General features: G+C 46.2%; 1 protein-coding gene across 3 annotated transcripts in view; it reads right to left on the bottom strand.

Annotated features, from left to right (window-relative positions):
• LOC307231372 (transcription factor SOX-6-like) overlaps positions 1-24,407 on the bottom strand; it is a 103,440-nt gene that overhangs the window by 19,879 nt on the left and 59,154 nt on the right. For 2 of the 3 annotated variants that reach the window (XM_080002047.1, XM_080002048.1), the window contains 6 exons: positions 22,222-22,394; positions 20,529-20,597; positions 10,101-10,221; positions 7,932-8,011; positions 2,116-2,265; positions 164-335 (listed from right to left, as the gene is read on the bottom strand). In XM_080002047.1, coding sequence (XP_079858173.1) covers positions 164-335; positions 2,116-2,265; positions 7,932-8,011; positions 10,101-10,221; positions 20,529-20,597; positions 22,222-22,394 — 765 coding nt within the window. The remainder of the gene's footprint in view (positions 1-163; positions 336-2,115; positions 2,266-7,931; positions 8,012-10,100; positions 10,222-20,528; positions 20,598-22,221; positions 22,395-24,407) is intronic. The other variant, XM_080002049.1, reaches the window with a different exon arrangement.

Raw genomic sequence — 24,407 nt, 5'->3', positions numbered from 1 at the left:
AAAAACCGAAAAGCCACTTCACATTCCGTCCTCTTTCCTTCCTCACTCTTGAATGGTGCAATGATTCAGGTCAAATTGTTTCCTTTGCAAATAACAGCAAATTGGCACTAGAAATGATCATCCAACTTGGGGCTCCACTCTTGCTGCTTGTGAAAAACCTCACCCAGGGATGTGTTCCTGCCCATGCTGGAGATGGGGCTGGGGATGCGACCCTTCCCCAGGCCCACGGGGCTGCTCTTGATCCCGGAGAACAGGCTCTGCGTGGGGGATGCCGGGTGCAGCTCGGCCATCTTGGGTCGGGCCGACAGATTGAGCGGCTGCGTCGATCCCTCCTCCTGTGCGAGAAAACAGAAACCGAAAATGTGAGATGTTCCCCAAATATATTATTTTTCTCAACTTCTCGAATTTGATTAAAGGATCGGCCCAGAGTTGGAGAGCCCAATTATAACATGATCGGTCCAGTCTCTTGAATACAGATCTGTCCACACACTGTGAGTTGTTTTAGTAACGTACCTATCAAAAAAAAAGATTTTTTCGCATGTTTATATTGGGATTATTCAGTGCTTTGGGGTAATATGTTGGATACTTCAGTAATTATTTTTTTAATTTTGTCATTTAAAATAAAACACATACATTTTTATTTATTATCTGAAAGTTTTTTTTTAAGTTATTAATATATATATTCATTATAGTTTATACGCATATTCTAATTGACTTCTGCATGATTCTATTAACCACATAGCCTGAAGTTTGTGTGTGTATGTGTATGTCTGTGTGTGTGTGTGTGTGTGTGTGCGTGCGCGCGTGTGCAAGTCGTTTCTAAAAACTATATTCATCGTCAGCATTTTAGGATTTGTAATTTGCTGCGCACTTTATTCTGTGATGTGTGTTTGTTGCATCTCTTACTTGTGATTACTTTCCCACACCTTGTGTTTTCAAGATGTTTTCATAGTTTTCCCATTTCCATTATTATCGTGTGCTTGTGTGGGGGTACAAAGGGCAGAGAGACAACCCACCGGATTGCGGTCAGCTCTGATGGTGGTATATTGTGACGCTTGTTGCAGCTGTAGCCCCCCGCTCCCCCCACAAACACACACACACACACACGCGCGCACACACACACACACACACACACACACACACACACACACACACACACACACACACACACACATGGCTTCCATTACTGCCTCGTCGCCGGGGAAAGATGAGGCGTATGCTCTCGCCAGCGAGGAGGTCTGGGCCGCTGCCAAACAGCAGCCAGCGAGCGCCTGTGTCAGTTTGTAAGTGCCTCAGTGCACGTGTGCGTATGTGTGTGTGTGTGTGTAAATGTGTGTGTGTGTGTGTGTGTGTGTGTGTGTGTGTGTGTGTGTGTGTGTGTGTGTGTGTGTGTGTGTGTGTGTGTGTGCAGTAGCGGTGGCGACAGAGGTATTCTGTATGAACTGTATGTGTGTATGAGTTCTAAATAAGCTGTTTCTAATTGACGCCGCCGAGTGGAAGGCCAATCGCAGCTGCAACAACTTCCAAATTTCCACCGTCTCACGTGAGTTATCATCACCACTTAGCCTGAGGTTTCCACTTTGCTTCCTGCGTGCACTCCTTTCAACTCAAAAAATATATATATTTTTTGTTTCAACCTCCGTACGGTATATGATGTTTTTTTCTCTTTTTGTTTTCTCGCAGGGCGGACGACTGGACGGGCTCCAAACTCTCCGAGCTTGACCGCTCAATTTCTCCGTCGTTGCAGTCTAGTTCTTGAGGTCGCTCCTCCCGGCCTTGACTTCTGCTGTCTTAATGTCCGATGGTGACTCGCCTGCCCCGATTCCTCTCCGCCCTATAATCCCAGTCTGATTTGTTGTTTTTATTTTTGTAAACCCTCCCTCACTTTCTCGCCCTCCTCGTGTGTCTTTGTTATAAAGGAAAAAACCTCGCCAATCTAACTGTGACTCGGCTGGCGTTACCCGTTGTTACAGGAGACTCGGCCGATGATGATGGCTGTGACGGAGAGTCGGTTCAGCTGCCACAGACAAATTCAACCCACTTAGTGTCAGTCTTTTTGTGTAAAGACTTCTGCTAAATGGCCTAAACGTAACCGCTCCCAGCGTTTGGACCCACCTTGATCTGGGTGACGGGACTGGATGTTCTCTTCTCGCTCTTCAGGGCCGACGGGGAGAGCGGGCTGGACGAGGTGGGAGCCTGCGGAAGCGGAGCCATCTTGGCTCCTGGTGAGATCTGCATGCTGGCCAGCTGGGCGGCGTACAGCTGCTGCAAGGGAAGAAACCCGAAAAAACCAACAGGCTATTAACATCGTTAGCCAGCATCGAGACAGTGGCTTTCCTGCCTTTCATTCCCCTTCAAACCCACACACAGATCCTGAACTAATTGTGCTTTTGTCTTTATCTTGACCATGGCACTGGTCCTAAACTGTGATGGTTTTGAATGTGACTGTGTGTGCGTTAACGCACACGCACACGCACACGCACACACACACACACACACACACACACACACACACACACACACACACACACACACATTGATGCACATAATGCACATAAATACTGCTGTTCATCTCTGAAGTGCACGGGGGCCGAGCTGACAACAGTATCAATCCACAAATGAAAAAGCATAATTCTTTTAAATGATCTACAATCAATCTCAGACGCAAACTCAACAGATGGGGAAAGCATCTAAAACCTAGAGACTAGCGAGACTCTTAAAAATGCTTTTATGTATTGATATTGACTCAACTATACCTGACGTCTGACATATTTGTACAGATTTCTTGATAACGAAGAACACTCTTAAAAGTTACAAACGAAAATAACACACCTAGTGAAAATACACAGCGTTTTACTCCAGTAAATCCCACCCTATCAGAGGAAATAAAGCTCCTTGGAAAGCATGAAGCATTAAGACTAGAGCAAAAGTTGAGGTACAAAAAAGAGTAAAAAAAAAACCTTTCCATTCCGGGTACTTAAGAGAAATTAAAGAATCAAAGCCTCTGTCCTGAGTCCAGGGTTCTAAATCAAAGCCGCTGCCCAGACAAACCGCTGCCTCAAACCACCGTCAGAGACCCTTGTACCAAAGAGCCCGTCCGAAGGAAAACCACCCAGACGTCGCTGGCCTTCCCCTCCGCCCCCGCCTCCTCTTTCTCCCTCTTTTGTTGTTTTGCTGTCCTCCCTCTCTCCTCGCTCACCTCATCTGTAAACCCCCACGTCTCCACAGCGCCAAGGTCTTTTTTTTTCTCTTTCTTTTCTTTGACCTCTAAGGCTTTGTCTGAACTATTTAATAACTTTTATCACCCCCCTATCTTCATCTCTTTTTCCTCTTTCTTTCGCTGCCCCCGACTCCCCCTCCCCGTCGCTCTCCCATCAGCCCCGGTGTTGTGAGATCCGATTTCCAACCAGTCAAAACTGCAAAGCCTCCTGGGATGTGAGAGAATGCGGCGGGAGTGAGAGAGAGAGAGAGAGAGAGAGAGAGAGAGAGAGAGAGAGAGAGAGAGAGAGAGGAAAGAAAGCGAAAGAGAGAACAAAAAGAGGGAGAGAGAGAGGGAGAAAGTAAGGAAAAAGAGATAGGGAGGTACAAGCCAAAGAGAGAGAGAAAGGCAGACAGAGCATGAGAGAGAGAGAGAGAGAGAGAGAGAGAGAGACTAGACCACCACCGCTCTCAAGCCGCAGGATCTGGGCCTGCCTCAGCGGCGGGGCAAGGAGAAAGTTGGCCCGACCCTCGTTCTCCCGTCTCTCCAGGGCGAGATTAAACACAAACAGAAGGGGCCTCGACGCTGAAACAAAGCCCCGATGTCACGCCGCTTATTTTCCTTGGAACGGAGGAGGAACGGGGAGGAACGTCGGGGCCAACCCGCGGAGATACCAGATCCACGTAAGAATGTGCCGCGGAGGGCCGACGGGCCTCCTGCGTCAATCAAGCCGTCCACAGTGGTTACCGCTGTGGACGCCTGATATTCTTTTACATTTTGAGGAGAGCTGGGAATAGGCTCAGAACTGGAGAGGCTTTGAGGCAAAACGTGCATAGTTAAGATCACTTGTTCAGATAAACGGCATACGGTACATACGGAGCGTGCGCGTAAACATACCGCTATTGTATGCACACGCGGCCGTACAATGGCGGGTATGGAGCTGGTATTGATCCTGTCAGCGAGGCCAAATAGGGCTGAGAAGAGGAAACTGTTCAACAAACAGAAGGCTGACAATAAAAGCCTTTTTGCCTCACATTCTTTCTCCTTTTCCTGAAGACACTAGCAGATCAATCGGTGGCTGGGGAGTTGAATGTGCAGCGTAAACAGCAGCACTACCGACGCTCTCGGCGGTCAGCCAACCCCCAGGGGAAGACAATACCGCAATTTCTTAAATTACAAATTGACAAACAGGGCCTTGAACACAGGCCGAGCTGCCCAGTCCATCAGAGAGAGCTTTGGCCCTTAGTGCTAATTTGACTAAAATCTAAATGATTACTCCTCCACAGAACAGAGATGTGTTGTTGTGTTGCTGTTATGTCTTTGTGCCAGCGGAGGGGCGCGTCAGACGGACTAACAGATCTTGGGGTCAGACCCCCCCCGCCCCTGCAGAACGGGAATCCCCTGAGCTCGCCTCTTTTTGTGTCGAGCCGCTATCGATCTGAGTGGCACGACTAACAAGAGAAAGAAAGAGGGAATGGAAGAGAGGAGAGAGACGCTCCTTTGCTGAGTTTCCCATTTTCCATTTTGGAACGCCGACATCCTTCAAGCACGCCCCGGAAAACATTTGATTTGGCTTTTCCCAATTAACAGTAGACAAGTCTCCGACGTCTTAAGACCCACTTATTCATTCTTTCTAGACTATATTTAGACAATACAGCGGAAATTCTGACTTTGGCACAAAACACGCCCCTCCAACTCTTTCCTCACCTTCATCAATAATTAGCACACAAAGACAGACAGCAAAAGACATCTTATGATTTCAACAAGAATGTCTGCGAGAAGAACTGTTTTTCCCAGTAACTGTATTTAAGCAGACACAAAGGGAGTCATTCTTCCACAGGAGTGTGCTCGCAAAGGGGTCAGCTCCTTCCCTGTGGAAACAATTGGTCCCAGCGAGTTCCCACGCCAGCGGCACGACATTTGAGGCTTCTCAAGAGAAAAAAAAAAAGCCTACTTAATCCGTTATTAATAAAAGCATTTTTTTTCCCCTCTTATTGTTTATTGTGTAATGTTATCTATGGTCAGTCGCATAATGAGTTTTGGTTGGTTCTGTTTGTGGTACCGTGGCACCGGACCAGTGTCCACCCTGCTGCTGGCTTTCGTAAACCAGAGCGGGCTGATTCTGCAGAATCATCTCTCAGCAAATTTACACAATTATCACCATCATGGCACCCTCAAGTCAATGAATAAAACAATGACTGTAAAAATAGAAGCACTGCCACCCCTAGAATGTGTCTTCCTATGGGGCTTTCTTCACCACACATGGTGTTCAAGTGGTTTGTGCATAGACTAGTCTGTGTTATTAAATAAACATAAAAAACAAACAATCAATATAGTTGTAACTGGCATCAGTCAAAATTGAAAACCAATCAAATTTCTTTGTCAGCCAAGAATAATATGAGGTCAAACCCTGCTTGGCAACCTGCCATATCACTTTGCAGAATGCCTTGGGGACATAGTCGAGCCTGTTCTGGCTTGCACAGGTTAATACTGAGCCTAGTAAAAACAATAAAAATATGTCTCGGGTTGACCTGGTGATGTCTCTGGCAGTTCCTTGTTGCCAAGCCTGTGGTCTGGAGGGGAGAGACACTGTATTGGGATACTTGCCTACCTGATTACATGATTACACATCCTAGAATACTGTAGCCCCACATCTGGTATTCAACAAACACAAACACAGGGTTTGGCAATAGGCTTGGCGTTTATGAGAGTGTGTCAGATAAAGTGTATTACGCATTAGGGGGATTACTCACACCATCCCACCGCAGTGCGATTATGGACTCACTATAGCTTTGTAGTTATAGTTATTCATATTTATATAATATTTTCCAAGTGCTAAAATGATCTAATTTGATCTAATTCCACAGTGTAAAACACTGGAATTAGATCATCATGTTAATGGCACTTAAGTTCTACCAGTATTGACTTTAAGCCCCCGGGTCAGTGAGTGTCACTTCTGAGTCCACCACATTCGTGCTAGGATCTGGAATGAACAATATGGGAAATTGTATTTTATAAAGGTTTTGTATTTTGTATTTTATAGGTCACATGTACATGCAACTATTTACTACAGGACTCTCGTCTTGCCATCGATCCATATTGAAAGCTGGAGGAGTTTACTTTCACATGCTGTCACATTGGACTCCAGGAATCCAAAGCACATTTATGTAAATTTGTCCATACGAGTTTATTTAGGTATAATCCATTTAATAATTTTTTCGATACTTTTCACATGATTTCATTTTAAAGCTTATTTTCATATTTCATTTCATTCCTTTATGTATTTTATGTTTACCAAATCTGTTTGTGAATGCAATGGAATACACCACGTATATTTGCTTGAGGACAAGATGCCACAAGTGTTACGAGAACAGAGCACTACCAGCGAATTCTTCAGTTGAAGATGCATAAGGAAGCAGAGCTCATAAATCTCCTCATGATCGCTTTTGGCTTCGCCATTGTTGTCTAAACAATGTCCAAACATGTGCCGGGAACCAGAAAAATAAATCCCCGCATTAAACACTTCCCCTGCCCTCTTCTTCTCGCTGCTTCCCGAGTCTTCCTCTCGGGTTTTGCCGAGGAACGTGATGAAAGGCTTCCTTTCCCATTCAGGTTCTCTCTCTTTTCCCTTTTCTTTCTCCCACCAAACCCAGCGATCTTTTAAAAAACGTGGATGAGTTTGCATCTCCGATGCCCATTTATCCTCCCGCCTCGCGTTCACCGTGCGCCTCCTTTGATCATTTCAAAGCCAGGAGAGGAGACGGCGTGCGCGGCGCCTCCCTCCACCCTTCCCCCACCTCCGCCCTCCATCACCCAGCGCAGCAAAGCACTTTGTTGAGTCAATAGCACCTAATGAGGACCCCGATAAGCGGATGAGCCACAATACAAATTAGATAAACCCAGATAAGGGCTTCTTATAACAGCCGAAAGCCACGACACGATAACGACTTACATGATGAAGCAATATTGTCTGCGGGTGAAATAGCTTTTCAAAGCTTTGTATTTCAGTAGGTACGGGAGGACGGGGAGGAGGGGGGATCGTGTTGTGAAATCCCTGATGCCCTTTAGGGGAACGGAGTTTAAATTCCCATTCTTTTTTGTTGTTTTCTCCTCTTTTTTCTTCTTGGCAAATATGTCCTATGATAACCATTATGTATAAGTGCTATTCTCAAACCACAGGTGTCAAGCAGCAATAAAGTAGTTGATGAATTGCTCTGGACCAGGTGTTGCGCTGGTGGGGCAGAATTCCACAGCGATTCATCATAAAAGCTTTTGTTTGACACAGCTGACAGGCATGAGATAAGGGAGGTTGGCTTGTTAATATGGGATTGGCTCCTTCAACCGGTCTGTCGTGTTCAAAAACAAATAAAAATATGTAACCTTCGTTAGGATCTTTTCAAACAAGCGCACTTCCACGGCAGGTTAGTGCACACCGAACCTTATCAAGCCGTGATTTGTACGCATTGCTTCTGTCTATATCATTTTTTTGGCACTTGATGATTCTCAGGGTCTTCACATATCATACCTCTGGTTTATGCCATGGAAGCAATCTGAGATAGCAGATGAAAAAAAAAATATATATATATATGTATGTATATATATATATATATATATATATATATATATATACACTTGCATACCAATTGCAGAACTAATTAAGTCCTATTCTGTTTATCGATAACAGTCCTAAAAACATATAAATGACCTGGATAAAAATCTTTTTAGTGCTTACCTGCAGTTGCAACGGGCTCAGTCCAGAGGCAGCAGCAGCTGCCATGGTGGAAGGAATAAACTGCATGGGGTAATTGTCACCTGTCACAAGACACAAAATAAAACAAGTTGCTCAGAAGGAGATGATGAAATACTGTACACGAGGCCTCTTCTCTTCTCTCAAGGGTCTTTCAACCCTTCCCTCTCTCACACTCTCCCCTAATGTTTGAGTCTGTTTGTGTTTCACCCCGTGTCACACAATTCTTTCAACCATTCTTACGTCTTTCACAGACCGTTCCTATGTCTGTGCCCTAAGTCCCTCACTCTAATTCGACCGTGAGCATTAATCTGAAGGTTAATAGCCTTTGTTTTGTGACCCCACTGCACCGCAGGTTCCTGAGAGTTTCGGACCGTGCGTTTCCTCATTGCGATGCACTTAGAAATGCGTCCGTTTTGCACAACCTGCGCTCCCTGTGATGTTCCCTGCAAACCCCTACTGTTTGTGCCTAAAAGGTTTTCCATGTACAAGGCTTTGTTTGGAAAAAAAAATAAAAATAAGAAAACGGAGGAAGAAATTCAAAGAAGTCAAATGGCCGTGCACAACAACAGCACAACTTTCTTTTGCTTTTTTGATTCTCCTTTTGTTTGACTTCTTCTCTCTCTTGCGGTGTCATTCTGGCACTGGTTTTGTACGAGCGTGTGTGTTAAACCTGAACAGCAGAACTTGGCCTGTCGCTGGTTCCTCACTTTGCAAGGACATGTTTAGTTCTTGGTATAAAGGCATTTTTATACAAACCGCCTGCACTTTGATCCCTCAATCTGTGAAATGTAGCACTGATAGCTATACAATTTTTTTTAAATCCTCCTGCTATTTTCCCTTATGGCTTTTGATAAACATTTAAATCCTGCAGTGTCTGCTCGAGTATATTTTCTCTGTCCTTGTGATGAGTAAACCATTTCTCTTTCCATGCAGCGGGGTTATTTCCTGCCTACACGCAGAATGAAAAAATCCAAGAAGCCCTCCCTGTCCCGTGTTATGTCCACGGTTTAATTCTACAGTACCACCACCTATGAAAAGTTAAAAACCAATTCCGCGCGTTGTGTGCACCGTGCGAGGTGCTGCGGGGGGTCAACGTGCGGCGTGGCGTCGCGCAGCACCTGGAGGAATGCTTTGAGAAGAATGGAATGTGAAAAAAGAATGAGCAGAAAGCAAAGAGCAGGTGGTGCCCTCGCCAAACCCACGTACCTGGAGCGTGTGTCTGTCTGTCTCTATCGGTTTGTGTCTGTCGGAGCGAGCGAGTTCAAATGTGAATGTACAGTATGCATGTGCGTGTGCCCGTGTCTGCGTGTGTGTACGTGTGCGTGAGCGACCGTGCGTTGAGCATGCGGGTGAACATGTGTGTTAGTGTGGGAGTGATTTGAGAGGGTGAAGCTTTGGAAGTATATACGCACGCGTGCATGTCCGTGCACGAGTGTGTGTGCACGAGTGTTGTGGCGTGCGTGTGGGTGTTCTGTGTTAGATTCTTTGTGTTAGTTTGAATTTGGAAATGCACGTTGAGTGCATGAGTGTTTCTCGAGTGTGTGTGTGTGCGCGTGTGTGTGTGTGCGTGTGTGTGTGAGTGTGAAATTCCATGTTGCAGATATGTTGTGCAAGTGACATGCTTTAAGCTCGCAGTAAAAGAGGAATTGCAGTTATCCTTGTGTCCAATCTATTGTTCCTGCCGTGAAGGAGCAAGGTTAGTAAATCCTCTCCACTCATTTCAAGAACATTCCGCACCTCACATGCCTCATTAATATAGACTCGGAGTGTATGTTTACGTGTGCATATGTGGGGACGCGTGATCTTCTGTCTGTGTCTGTCTATGCATGTCTGCGTGTCTTTCTACAATCAATAGCGGCCAGCTTGACGGGAAGTGTCGCACATAAATGCAAGCTTGCTTCGGGCGTAAACGCTTATCAGCAATCACACATTAGACTCACCCTCATGTTCTATGTCTAGAAAATGTCTGTATGTCTGTCTGCTGTCTTCTGCCTTGTAAAAATGCTTGCGTGAGGGTGTGTGCATGGGTGCGTGTGTGTGTGTGTGTGTGTGTGTGTGTGTGTGTGTGTGTGTGTGTGTGTGTGTGTGTGTGTGTGTGTGTGTGTGTGTTTGTGTGTGTGCGTGCCTGTGTTTGTGTGAGTGTGTGTGTACCTGGCTTGTAAGATATGCCTGGTGGGAAGAGGAACCCCTGCTGAGCGGCTGCAGCGGCGGCCAGAGAGCGCTGGTCGTGGGGGAAAACCGGGATCATCAGAGGGGGCATGTGACCCTGCACCTGATGGGCAGAGCGAGCGGGGGAGAGAGAGAGAGGGGGGGGGGGGGGGGGGTCTGAGTGCAATCCCTTCGAGTGGTCTCTGACAGTGGCACTGCGGCCTCGTAAAAAGAAGTTAACGGCATATCGTGATGGCACAAATAAAATTATGATAGAGAGAGAGAGTGAGAGAGAGAGAGAGAGAGAGAGAGAAAGAAAGAAGATTCAAGATTCGTTATTTTTCACACGCGGGCAAACTCCCAAAGCTGTGCAAAACAAAGGATATTATATGTAATAATATAATCTAAATCTGAGATTAAACACATATATAAATATACAGTACATGAAAGCAAAAATATAAGCAAAAAACAAAATATATATATAAACATAAAATAGCCACAAGCATGCATGTACAAGTATGTATGTATGTAAAAGAAAGAAAGAAAGAAAGAAAGAAAGAAAGAAAGAAAGAAAGAAAGAAAGAAATTTAATTAAACAGACACACACACAAACACACAACCAGAACAGAAAGTAGACACATAAAAGGGCAAATAAATGAATGGATGAAGGAGTTTAAATGAGAGGAGGTAGAGAGACAGAGACCACACGTCCTCCGCAGAGAGAGAGATGCAAAACAAAATGTTTTTAACAACAGAGCGGGAGGGAGCGAGTTAGAGCCAGGGCCTGGCATCGAGGACAGCCTATGAAAGACGAGGCCAAGGCTTTGATATAACGACTGGCAGCACTGGGAGCACTGGGAGCACAAGGAGCACTGGAAGCACTGGAAGCACTGGGGGCTCTGGGAACACTGAGAGCACTGGGAGCACTAGGAGCACTGAGAGCACTGGGAGCACTAGGAGCACTGGGAGCACATGGAGCACTGGGAGCACTGGGAACATTGGGAGCACTGGGAGCACTGGAAGCACTGGGGGCACTGGGAACACTAACAGAACTGGGAGCACTGGGGGCACTGGGAACACTAAGAGCACAGGGAGCGCTGGGAGCGCTGGGAACACTGGGAGCACTGAGAGGCTGGATGGCTCTTTTCTCCTCCCATCCTCACTTTCCTTCAGTGTGTTCTCTCTCTTTTTCCTTCTTTTTTCTGCCTGGTTATGCACTTCCTCTCTCGCTTCTCTTCCTTCCTGTTTGCCTGCCTAGTGGATCAATTCATTTTCCTTCCCTTCTCTGATTCCCTTCTCTCGCTTCATTTTCTGTCTGTTTTTCTCAATGTCTTCCTTTCTTTCTGTCCTTCTCCTCATCTACCGTTGTCTTCTTTCTTAATATTATGAACATTTTCTTTTCTCTCGACTTTTTCTTTTCTATTTTATTCCTTTTTTTCATTTTCAACACACTCTCGTCGCCTTTCTACATCCCCGTTGCGTCGCCTTCCACTGACCTTCTCTTCTCCGCATCCCCCCTTTGTATCTCATGCCGTCCTCTATCGCTTAATCTCTCATATCTCTCTCTCTCGCTCTCTCTCTCTCTCTCTCTCCCTCTATCTTTCACTGGCTCCATTAATCCCTTTTAATACCACTCCATTTACTTCCTGCCTGAGCTTGCGTGCTGCGGTGCAGGTCATCGTTAGGGGTGTAAATTTACACCCATTCGCACGTTGGGAAGTTTTTTTTATCTGATCTCCAAACAGCAACCAACTGCCGCTCTGTGTCCACTGCAATGTCCAGCAAATGAAAAATAAATATTGACTTAAATGAACAAACAAACAAATAAACAAACAAACAAACAAACAAACAAATAAATAAATAAATAAATAGATAGATTTATAAATAATACAAAAAAAAAAAAAAAAAATTTATATATATATATATATATATATATATATATATATATATATATATATATAGTATTCAATTATTTGTCTTTTTTCCATTTATTTATGTACATTTACATTTACATTTAGTCATTTAGCAGACGCTTTTATCCAAAGCGACTTACGTATCCATTATTCTGAAACAATGTGCTATATTGATAGGACCATTTCAAAACGTTGAAAATATTTTGCGCTTGGGAATTTCTGAAGGGTGTTTCATGTACGTGTTGAGAATATGTTACTCATGGCATTAATGGGACATGAGAGGGAGTCACGCAGAGCTTGAGGTCTGGTGTTATATAGGCACATGAGATCTGTGGCATCTAACCCTGCGGCGTCATTACCGTCTCATTTCCCTCAGAGAGGAAAGAACAGAAGAAGCTTTAACCCCTCAGCCCCAATTCAAATTGTACTCATGACCACGCTTTATTGGCTATAAAACGTCAGTGTTTGTTTTTGGAATGGGAATTTTAGTCTGCTTTTGCTTGACTTGTATCTCTACTTAATGTCAATTCCAAAATGTATGATTTCTGGTGGTAAGTAATCCAAAAGGCATATAAATTAGTCTGATTTAATGACTTATTTTTGTAGATCACATAAATAATATGTAACTAATTATAATTGACCACTATACTGGTCAATTATAATTACAATTAGAATAAATTACATTTAACTTTATTTTTGTTCTTGTGTTACTGAATTAAATTATGCATCAACATGCACATTTTTTTCTGCAATTTATTGGCGTGATGTTGATGTCCTGTCCTGTGGTCGAAATGAAACTGCACTCACCCCTCACCCTGAGAAAAGAAAGAAACGCAGCCCGGTGCCGAGTGATCACTGTTGCTTTCATTTCGGATCGGGAGTGTGTGTGTGTGTGTGTGTGTGTGTGTGTGTTCTGTGTTGATCAGTGTACCTATGCAGACACACACACACACACATACACACACACACACACACACACACACACACACACACACACACACACACATACACACACAGTGAAACATACACTCACTCACTCACTCAATCATGCACGCTTACGTACAAAACAAGTAAAGTGCATGGAATTTTGTTGGCACGCCCACACACACACACACACACACAGACACACACACACACACACACACACACACACACACACACATACACACACACACACACACACACACATACACACACACACACACACACACACACACACACACACACACACACACACACACACAAACAAGCAAGCCAACATCTTGTGACAGAGAAAAGAGAGACAGAGAGAGAAAGAGAGGGAGGAGAAAATTTAGTCTGGGTGTATACACAGAGCTAAGAAGTGTGTGTCTGTGTGTGTGTGTGTGTGTGTATGTGTGTGTGTGTGTGTGTGTGGAGGGGGTATAATATAGAGTAGGAGAAAATGCCCCCATTCATTGTATTCCTCTGGGAACGCTGGGACAGAACCACACAAAGATCTCTTTTTACCGAGGTGAGGGCCGCTGGGGTCGGCCCCTAAGAAAACACAGGGCCCCGTTCCTCCGACTGCCCACCATATACTGACATACATACACACCTAGGCACGCACTCACACACACACACACACACACATACACACACAGGCATTACACACACTATTAATGGCCCTCTTGTCTATAGGCAGTAAGCTTTGGGGGGATGCATACTCATACACTATGAGTATGCATGTGTGTGTGTGTGTGTGTGCGTGTGTGCATGTGTGTGTGTGCGTGCATGCGTGCGTGCGTGCGTGCGTGCCAGTGTGCGTGTTTGGAGGTGTGTGTCTCTGTGTATTGTGTCTATTCTGTTTTTAAGAGGGTTAGGGGGGGATATAAAGAGAGAGTTTGAGACCATGAAGAGATCATTAGAAAGAAAGTGAGAAAGACAGAAGGCAAAACAGCCCAAAAGTGTTGCTTTGACGTTTACAACAAGAGGGACAGTTCATTTTTTTGCGGAAGCTCACTCTTGGTGCATCTTAGATTCTACTCAGATTCAGATGGGAAGTTAAACAGCAATTTTCTCCCTGCGTGTCCAGTGTTGAGTGAGCGACAGGCTGCATGCTAACTGTGTTAGCTCAATGCATGGCTGCAGGGGGAATCGACTAGCCTAGCTCCTGGGAAATCAGGGAAATACGCCTTCTAGCGTCTCAAGAGCTGAGTTATTGAAGTAATACAGCCTACATTTACATTTACATTTAGTCATTTATCAGACGCTTTTATCCAAAGCGACTTACAAGGAAGAATAACATTCAAGCTACATTGCGACAGAGACATTAGTGTAACAACAAGCCTACATCTTTATGCGATCTACCATCTACAGCACCAACACCTGGGTGCTCTAGGGTTGCCGGTTCAGTCAGATGAGTTTTGTCGACGGTGATGTGCTGATGCAAGGCGCTTCAGTTCGTGCCCGCCAACCCCAGACTCGTTGAAAGCAGCTGGGCACAAAGGGACAAAATTGGTATTGAACTTGTCATCTCAAAGCGAAATTCCAGTAACAGCCATCGAGTGTCTTAATGGTTGTTTCTGCATCATGTACGCTGCTGTGTCCGCGTTCTGTGGACCGGTGTTACTCCCTTTATCAGATCTTTGGCCGACGGAGGACTCGGGCATGGTCTTTAAAAGAAATCCGGGACCAGTCAAGGAGTCAGGCCAAGGATCTTGGCAACCGGCTACGATGCGGCCGACTGTTATTATCCTGGTTTGGAAAGGACTGTTGGGAACAGCAACAATGACCGACCGTGGGGGGCTGACACTTGTTTGGGTGGACCACAGCACAGTATGTTTTCGTGCTATTTCACAAGACCCTTGGTTAGTTGGGCTCCAACTGCGCGGCTGGCACACGCCGAACCCTGACTCAAGAGAACATTCAGATCCGAACTTAAACCTCCATCGGGTCCATACGGAGTTCTGCTCCTCCCTCAGCCAAGTGCAACGCTCTAAGGTTCGCTGTAACATAACCTCCCCGAAAGACCTGCCCAACGTCAGTGCAATGGCAGCGGTGAGAGCGGCACTTTAAATGCTTTGTCCGGGGTAAATACACTGGAGGCAGCCGATGCGAAATTAAGCTTAACCCGGTTCTCTACAGCTGCTGAGTCTGACTTTCCGACTCGTTGTCTCCGAGGCTACGTTCACACTGCTGGCCAGAGTGGCCCAAATCCGATTTTTTTTTTAAGCTCATTATGTGACTCAGATCTGATTTTTTTGTTTGTTTTGTTTTTTTATGACAGTGTGAAACGGCACAAATCACACGGAATCTGATCCCTTCAATTCGGAATCAGGCCACCTTGAGGTCAGAGGTCTGATTTCTTTCACAGTGCCACCTCAGTCTGAACAGTCAAACCGGAATTCATGCCTCTTTCCTGTCGCTCTGGAGCAGGGGTTCCCAACCTGTTTATTACCACGGACCGGACCGCGGCGCACAAAATGTTCACGGACCGGGCACGCAAAAAAAAAAAAAAGAGGACCCCGGTGTTTCGAGAATAGAAAATAACTCGGAATTCTATCCCTAGCTCGGTGACCGGCGAGGAGAGCGAGGCAGACTGCGGCCGCCCGCCGTCGTCAAGCAGCGTACACAGCGTGGGGAGGGAAAAAAAAAAAAAAAATAATAATAATAATAATAATAATAATAATAATAAATAAATAAATAAATAAATAAATAAATAAATAGATAAATAGATAAATAAATAAATAAATAACAGATAATAATAAAATAATAAATTGATAAATAGACCCGGCCAGGGGGACCCACGCTCCCCGCGTTTTTTGAATAGTACCGGATCTAAAATTGTGTGTGTGTGTGTGTGTATGTGTGTGTGTGTGTGTGTGTGTGTGTGTGTGTGTGTGTGTGTGTGTGTGTGTGTGTATGTGTGTCCTCTGAGGGAGCGATCGGAGCGCAATCTGAGCACATTGCGTTTTTTAAATTTTATCTTACTAAATTTCTTTGTTGAAGGAAACAAAAAACATCGGCGTTCCCAAGTCTGGATTGAAACAAGCGAACAAACTAAAAAAAAACAAACGGATCCGAGCAATAAACCCGAATTGAGAACCGCGAACGTAGCCCCAGCTACAGGTGCTGCATCCCGCCAGCCGCGTGCTCCGTCGGGATGATCCTGGTTGTAAGTGTACGTGTTTGAGTTTGCACGGTTTATGGTGTCCTGCGTGTGCTCTATAGCGTGTCTTCCACGTTACCTTTATGTAGTCTTTAGGCCCTACTTCACATGTTTCAACGGTGCCCTTTGGCCTTCACGGGCGAAACAGCCATTTATAACTCGTGCTAGTCATCCAATACTGTTAATATTTGAATCAAAGGCAAAGAAAAATTAAATCGAGGATATTAAAAAAAAAAAACTTTAATCTGAAAGAGTCCTTTGTGGTCGAGGACAGGAGCAGGACAGTGTCTTTGCTGCTGTGAGGCAATTGCATTATTTGGTGTTGCAAATGAAAGCAAATCACAAAATACAAAAGACACTAAAGGAGAAAGAAAAACAATATGACAACAACAGTGTTGTCAAAGTAAAAAAAAAAAAAAGAGAGGGAGCAGGAGCGGAGGGAGGGAGAGGAAAATGGGGAGAGCGAAGCTATAAATGAAGAACAGAGAAAGAGGGAGGAGGAGTGCGGCTTTGCAGTCATTAATTAGCCCGTTAGCTAGTGCCCGGGCGGTGCGGTTGGGGCCTCTGCCTTTGTGGGCCCCGGAGGAAATGGGCCACATATGAGAGCCATTATAGGAGGGGACTTAACAAAGACACATGCCTGTCAGCCACTGGGCTGGGCCGGGCCAGGGCACACAAAGGGCCCACCATCACTCTGCACGTGTGTGTGTGTGTGTGTGTGTGTGTGTGTGTGTGTGTGTGTGTGTGTGTGTGTGTGTGTGTGTGTGTGTGTGTGTGTGTATGTGTGTGTGTGTGTGTGTGTGTGTGTGTGTGTGTGTGTGTGTATGTGTGTGTGTTTGTAATGTCTCATTGGTTTCATGATCTATGAGCACGTCTGGCTCAATCCAGTTACTGTGTGTTAACTATGTCTTTCGGTTTGTGTGCACACCTGTGTGTGTGTGTGTGTGTGTGTGTGTGTGTGTGTGTGTGTGTGTGTGTGTGTGTGTGTGTGTGTGTGTGTGTGTGTGTGTGTGTGTGTGTGTGTGTGTGTGTGTGTGTGTGTGTGTGTGTGCGTATTTTTATATCCACTCATATTTGGGTGTGTTCTTATTTGTGTGCCAAAGTAGTGATTGCTGGAGCTGTCGAGTATGCAAGTACGTTTTTGTAAGTTACATGCCTCTGTGTGTGTGTGTGTGTGTGTGTGTGTGTGTGTGTGTGTGTGTGTGTGTGTGTGTGTGAGAGAGAGATTGTGTCTGAGTCTGAAGTCAGCAGTTAACATGGATGCATGGTTATATTTGTGTGTTTTATGCATGCCCCCATGCCCTTATGTTTTTTCCTTTTAATTTTGTGTGTGTGTGCATGTGTGTGTGTGTGTGTGCATGCGTGCGCATGTGCATGCGCGTGTGCGTGTGCGTGCATGTGTGTGCGTTCATGTGTTTATGTGCATGTGTGTGTAACCATATCTATCAGAATGGGGCCTGAGGAAGCGTTCCTTTAACCCCTGGCCGTCCCCCGCTGGTGCTCAGCACCACTTAAAACCACATGACAGGAAACCGGGCTCACTTTGAACTAGACGCCACCTCGCACCGCCGCCACGCACCGCGCGCCCCGACAAACACGCCGACAGCCTCCGAGGGCGGCGAGTGAAGAGAGGAAAAATAAGTCGAAAGACGGGTAAAGGAAAGGAAGGGAAAGGACCGTGTGAGAATAACCCCCGGCCAGTCTCTGTACGTGTTCATAAATCTTTTCAGTTCAAAGAAGGAAAAAAAAAAAAAAAAAAGAAAGTTGAAACGACGCAGATCAACAATGATTACCCTGCACGTCAAAGGAAACCCTTGAAATGAGTGAAGGGAAAGAAAATCTTATCAATGAACACGGGGCGGATACATTTTATAGGGTGTGATGATGGAAAACGGCATGAGAACGATTTTATTGAATTCTTCTCGCTTGTTTCGGGGGTAATTCGTTAATAGCTGATTCGTTTTTTAACAATCTGCTGTTGTGTTATACCACTAGGAAGCACTTTGAAACCCAGCCCCTTTCAAGACGGGAGGTATAAATACTTGCGCCCTACAGCCTCTTCTTCCATTCCTTTCTTGGCCGGGACAATGTTGTTTCTCGCTCGGAACGCGGGCAATAACCGGCAATCTGAAAATGTTTTATTTTGCCACGCTTAGGCCTATTATTTCTCGGCCCAAACGGTAGCATTTGGTCAGCTGCTCCCGCGTGTTGGCCTGAAAGGCGAGCGGGTCTGGATTTGATAAGTGGAACCAGACCGATGCGGCGCTCGCCTGTGTTTTTAAGGCCGGCGAACATCCGACACGCGGCGTAAAACAGCCCAGACCCCGGTGACTAAAGCCCTGGAGCTTCGCCACAATAACTCTGAACCGCCGTACTCCAGATAGAGCCCATGTGTTTTATACTTAAAAGTCCAAAAAAAGGCGAGGTCAGATTATGTTCATAACAAGGGGGTGGGGGGGGGGTCACACCCTTATCACTTCGGGAAAATGCGAACGAATAACAAACATAAAAAAAAAGAAATTCCTTGCTTGTATCGCTGCTCGGGGAGTCATTGTGTTTTTGAGTTCCACTGAGATTACGGTTCACAAAAGCACGCAGCCACAACGTGGAGACAGTGGTCTGGGAAGGAAAACGACACAAACAGGAATTATGTAATTACTGAATATTACCTTATCATCTCTGTGGATTCATAACATCTGGAGGCAACAATGAGTCAGCTTATATTGGGAAACATCAGGCCCGACGCTCCTGATCCGACGTGGTTCAACGCGCCGGACGTTAAAAGAGACCGTGACTCATGACTAGGGTGGAGCTCGCCCCGGACCTGGCGCGAGCGGAGGTTTGAAATGCCACCGGGGGGGTCCGTGCCAGTAGCCCCACCGCCCCGGCTCAGCGCCTGGCCTCGCAGCGCCGACCGACCCGGGCATCCAGACCGCGCAGCGTGGTGGAGGATCTGAGGCCCCGCGCTGCGTTTTTTACGGGCCCGGACTCCCCTGGGGCCCAGGGGGCCTAATGAAGTCCAACCCCGGCTTTATTAAGAGCCTCGGGTGGGGTCTCGTAAAAATGAGGTAAAAATAACAACAAAGAGGAGAAGGAAAGAAGCCTTCTGTAAGCTGCGCTGCGCTCCCTGCGAGAGGAGCTGGAGGTCCTGGCTCGTGACGGATATGACATGGAAGCCACGCCGGCGTTTAATACACTCCCTGCAACTAGATCCAACGTTCTATCCGCTGATTCCGTTTGATTGCGGCATCATTTGTATTCAGATAATATGACGTCGTCGTTCTCTCGCACACTCTACATTACCGGAAAATAGCAATACTACTCATACGTTTCCCTATGACAAATGCTCTTCTCATTACCATTATGCCTATTGTTTGGAAATGTAGAGAATTAAAGAAAATGCCGACTATAGAAACGTGATTACAATGCAGCAGTGTGAGGATTCAAAGGGACGACTGAAAGCCTGAGGCTGTGGAAGAAAAGGTTTAAAGATTTTTTATTTTTTTTGGAATGAAACGAACACAGTGATACAGAGGAAATTCCTGGTGATAAATAGATAGTCAAATGGGGTAAGTGAGAGAGAGAGAGAGCGAGAGAGAGAGAGAGAGCGAGAGAGAGAGAGAGAGAGAGAGAGAGGCAAGGCCGAAATATTGATCGACCGAGTGATCAATGCAAGAGCAAATGATCCCAACCTAACCAGGGCAATTACAGGGTGACCACTTGGACTTAAGAATTGACGTGTGTGCGCATGTGTGCGTGAGTGTGTGTGTGTGTGTGTGTGTGCGCGCGTTCACGCAAGCGTCATACCTCTCAATAGCAGGCACAGCATAACGAGAAGGGTCATGACCCCTCATATTATTGGCCTTTTCCAATCATACATGACTCAATAGTAATGGGACATGTGGAAAATGGACACTTAGATCAAACAGACAGGAGGAAAAGGACGCCGGGAAATTAACCCCGCATTGGCCTAGGTGAGCGAAGAGATGGAGATGGGAGGAGGAGGAGGAGGAGGAGGAGGAGGAGGATGCATGAAAGATTTCTGGAATGAACAAGATGGGGGAGCTGCGTTATTTGTCCCAAGAAAGACAGAGGGAGAGAGACAGAAAGAGAGAGGGAGAGGGACAGAAAGAGAGAGGGAGGGAGACAGAAAGAGAGAGGGAGGGAGACAGTAAGAGAGAGGGAGAGGGTAATATCTGCATTGTGTGAGAAAGAGGAGGAAGAACAGACAGTGTAACTCCATGGGAACGAAAGATAAAAAAAATACAAGAGGGAAAGAGAGGGAGGACAAGAAAGGGTACTCGACGTGATGCGGTTAGGTGTATGGACGAGAGACAGTGTGTGTGTGTGTGTGTGTGTGTGTGTGCGTGCGTGCGTGTGTGCGCTAACCTGGATCTGCTGTTGAAGAATGTTGATCTTGTGCTGCTGTTGAAGAAGCTGCTGCTGCTGCCGAGCAATCTAGAAACACGCAGACACACGCGCGCACACACACACACACACGCACACACACACATGCACACGCACACGCACGCACACACACACACACGCACAAATCAAAAGACAAATACTGAATGCATCATAATTTACCTTTGCGTTATTATTCTCACGTGGCATACATTCCTTTTTGAGCTGGAGACAAGTTGTAAACATTAACCCTGTGTTGAAAAGTCATTTTATATTTCATGTCGTAAACCACAGGTGGACTCCTTGCCATAAGGATGAACATTGAACGTCAATATTGAGTAAAACCGATGACTCCCTCCATCCCGCCGGCCCTGGTGGAGGCCGCGGGGCACGACCCGTGCACGCCGGCACACCTTTCAGGCCGCGGCGACGCCCCCCACACCGACTTCCCAGAGCTACGACGGGACGACAATAAGCGGCGTGCTCTACCGGCTCCCAAACTGAGGCCGACACGTCTGCAACCGCAGCTTCAGAGCTTCACCTCCTCACCCCGCCTTACCCCCACCCCCACCCGCGCCACCCCCCACCCCCCGCCTGCTTCTGGGGTTTCGAAGTTTTGATGCTGCTCCACTGGCGTTGGCCTGGCGACGGACGGTCCGGGGTGAACCCAGCGTCCTCAGGTGGACATACAGAGATTTATATTTATATGTGATATTTCCCATTATTTCAGATTCCAAAACAACGCGAGACAAGAGGGAGTTGAAGTCGATGAGGAGTTGAGGTAGGGCCGGGCGGTGAATTCGATTTCACCGTATACACTCCCCCCCCCCCCACTCCGCCATAAGGGCAATAACAACGTACAGCAGCTGCCTCCTTGTTTTTCTCTTTTTTTTCTTCCTCTTTGAGGAGTCGTTTAGTATATTTATTCTGATATGTAATTACAGGCTGTTGACTGGGAGGCGGTGCCCCCATTTGCACACATGTCATATTTCATTAAAGGCAGATTTCTCGGGGATTGGCTGCAAGGCATCGTCCTATCAAGTCCAAACAGCTAAATGACGGGCTGGTGTAGGAGCCGGTCGCTTCTTTTCCCCTCCTTCTCTCCCTCCTTCTCTCTCTCTCTATCTCTCTCTCGCTCTCTCTCCATTCCCGGCTCCTTTGTGAGGCTGTGAAAGGTGGAATGTGTTGTGTTGGGAGGTGTGGACCTGTCCAAACACAGCCCCGTCCTATGCGGACCGAGGTGTCGACAAACGGCGCAACACAAAGACGCACGCACGGCTCCGCTCTCTGCCGTGATGCCTCCGTCTGTCTCTCTCTCTCTCTCTCTCTCTCTCTCGAAGCACACACACACACACATGCACACACACAGGTAGCATACAGCCTCACACACTGTCTTGCATAGACACTGACATCATCGACTTTGTTTACCGTTCACACACACACACACACGTACCGCACACACATGCACGCGCACACACACACGCACACACACACCCACACACATTTCAGTCCCCAACTTTAAGTACCACATTTGACTGAACATCGCTGACTTATTTGTGCGATTGACATACAAACATTTCTTTTTTTTTTTCAATTTTTTCATCATTCTAAGTGCAAAAAGAAAAACAAAGTAAAATGAAGTAGGTTTCCCCCCATAAAGACCCGCCCCCGTCCCTACCTGCTCCTGCTGCTGCCTGGCCAGCTCCATCTGCTGCCTCTGCTTCTCCAGCTGGGAGGCGGCCATCTTTTTCTGCTCGTCGTGGGCCGCCAGGAGCTGCTCTCTCAGGCCGATCAGCTGTCCGATCATGGTGGACAGCTGGCGCTCCTTCTCCTCCAGGGACTCTGGCGTACCTGGGGAACCAGGACAGAGGGGCCGCGTCCGGGCTTAACACCGACCCAGGAGCTGCACTTTTAACTCTTATATCCTGTCAAATTGCGACGCAAGGTGATGGAGTTGGAGCCAAAGAAACTAAACAGCCGATAAAAGTCTTCCCTCAAGTGAATTCTGCCACTTAAGGAAGTTCCCTTCCAACTAATGTATTGTCCATGTTGAATATACTTCCCTCCGATTATTGTGTCGGGTATAAATTGATGATGGCTAAAACAGTCGTGAATCTGGTGACAGTGGGGGTTCATTTCCCAGTTGCTGCACAAGCATTATGGCGGCAATCAAAACCGCACACATTTTATTTTTATATATGTTACCCACCGCAGCAAAGGAACAATTTGAGGGTGAATATCTCAGAAAGACGGTTTGCCGCACCCTCATCATGAACAAGCCATAGCTTTAAAAACCATTTGCTTGAGTCGCACAAGAGACACCTTGTTTTGAAGCTCTGCTTCTCCGTTTTCAAATGACGTGGGAAAAAAAAAAAAAAAAAAGTGAAACGGCACCAAAAGTACCAAAAATCTGCAGCGGGTCTCAGATGCAGTCATGACTGCTGAGGACACAACCCGACATGGCGTGGTTTGTATAAACTCTTGAAATACTCTTACGGGCTGGGGATTGTTATCAGTCACGGTGTGTTTCCATGTAACTTGGAGTTACACGGGAGCAAAGCACGGTAGACCCTGGCAACGCCAGGATCCGCTGTTCGTAGGGCTTTTGGGTGGCAAAAAAAAATTGACTAATTAAAAAAATTCCCCAAAATCCTGCTTTGTATTGGGCGACCGAAAAATATTGTGAAACTAGCGGAAGTTTAAGAACTCCCCATCAAAGGAATTTCATTCATCAACAAAAGAGATTCCACCAAGGACACCTTTTCAGATGGCTTACTCGAACTCATGACTCTGGATGCCCCTCACCCAACAGCCAAAAACACACAACTTCATCCAATAAGTCGTTACTTTCAGATGAGTCCTGCTGAAGCCGTGAAGAAGGGAGCAGACATTGTTCTTCACTGTATATGTTTAACCACTGAAACCTATGAACATACTGGAACTCTAATCTTATCACGAAAATATTGTATCAATAGCAAATTGGACCTAAACATACAACGATCCTGGATTTATGTCAAAATATATGCAACGCCACGACCTTCATAAGCTGCACCTCAGAAACCCAGTTACTAAAACACGAGGTCAATGCTGTCAGGTGTTTCTGGCTTTTCTACCAACTCAAGCCTTCTTGCTGGAGATCTTTGTATGCGTTCGTATGATATGTTTTGTCAGATTCATAATTGTCCCTGCAAAGTTAGGTCTCCGTACAATGGCGGCTCACCGCGAATGCAGAGAATGGTTAAATAGTTTGCCTGACAGCGTTCACAGTCCACGCGGCTCTGAGGATAAAAGCTTTATGGTGAAAAAGAACCCGGGTGGGGAATTCACATCAACTACCAGCAACAGGATAGGGCCTGGACTGGGAGTAATGGTGTGTGTGTGTGTGTGTGTGTGTGTGTGTGTGTGTGTGTGTGTGTGTGTGTGTGTGTGTGTGTGTGTGTGTCTGTGTGTGTGTGTGTGTGTGTGTGTGAATCTTCTTGTTTGTGTGAAGAGAAACCCACACACTGTGTGCTTGTAAGTTTCCGTGTTTGTGCAAGTGGACACTCACTCTCACACACACACACACACACACACACACACACACACACACACACACACACACACACAGGTTTCTCTTGTCTCTTGTGTTGTTGATGGGTGTGTGTGTGTGTGTCTGCCTGTCTCTGTGCGTGTGTGTGCGTGTGTGTGTGTGTGTCTGCGTGTGTGTCTGTGCGTGTGCGTGTGTGTGTTTGTGTGTGTGTGTGTGTGTGTGTAAATCTTCTTCTTTGTTTGAAGAGAAACACAGACACACAGATGCAAGATTCTCTAGTTTTAAAGTTGTGTATGTGTATTTGTGTGTGCTCGTAAGTTTCCGTGTTTGTGCAA

Source organism: Zeus faber (assembly GCF_960531495.2).
Source record: "Zeus faber genome assembly, chromosome: 6".
NCBI lineage: Eukaryota > Metazoa > Chordata > Actinopteri > Zeiformes > Zeidae > Zeus > Zeus faber.
This window is presented reverse-complemented; position numbering and strand designations above follow the sequence as displayed.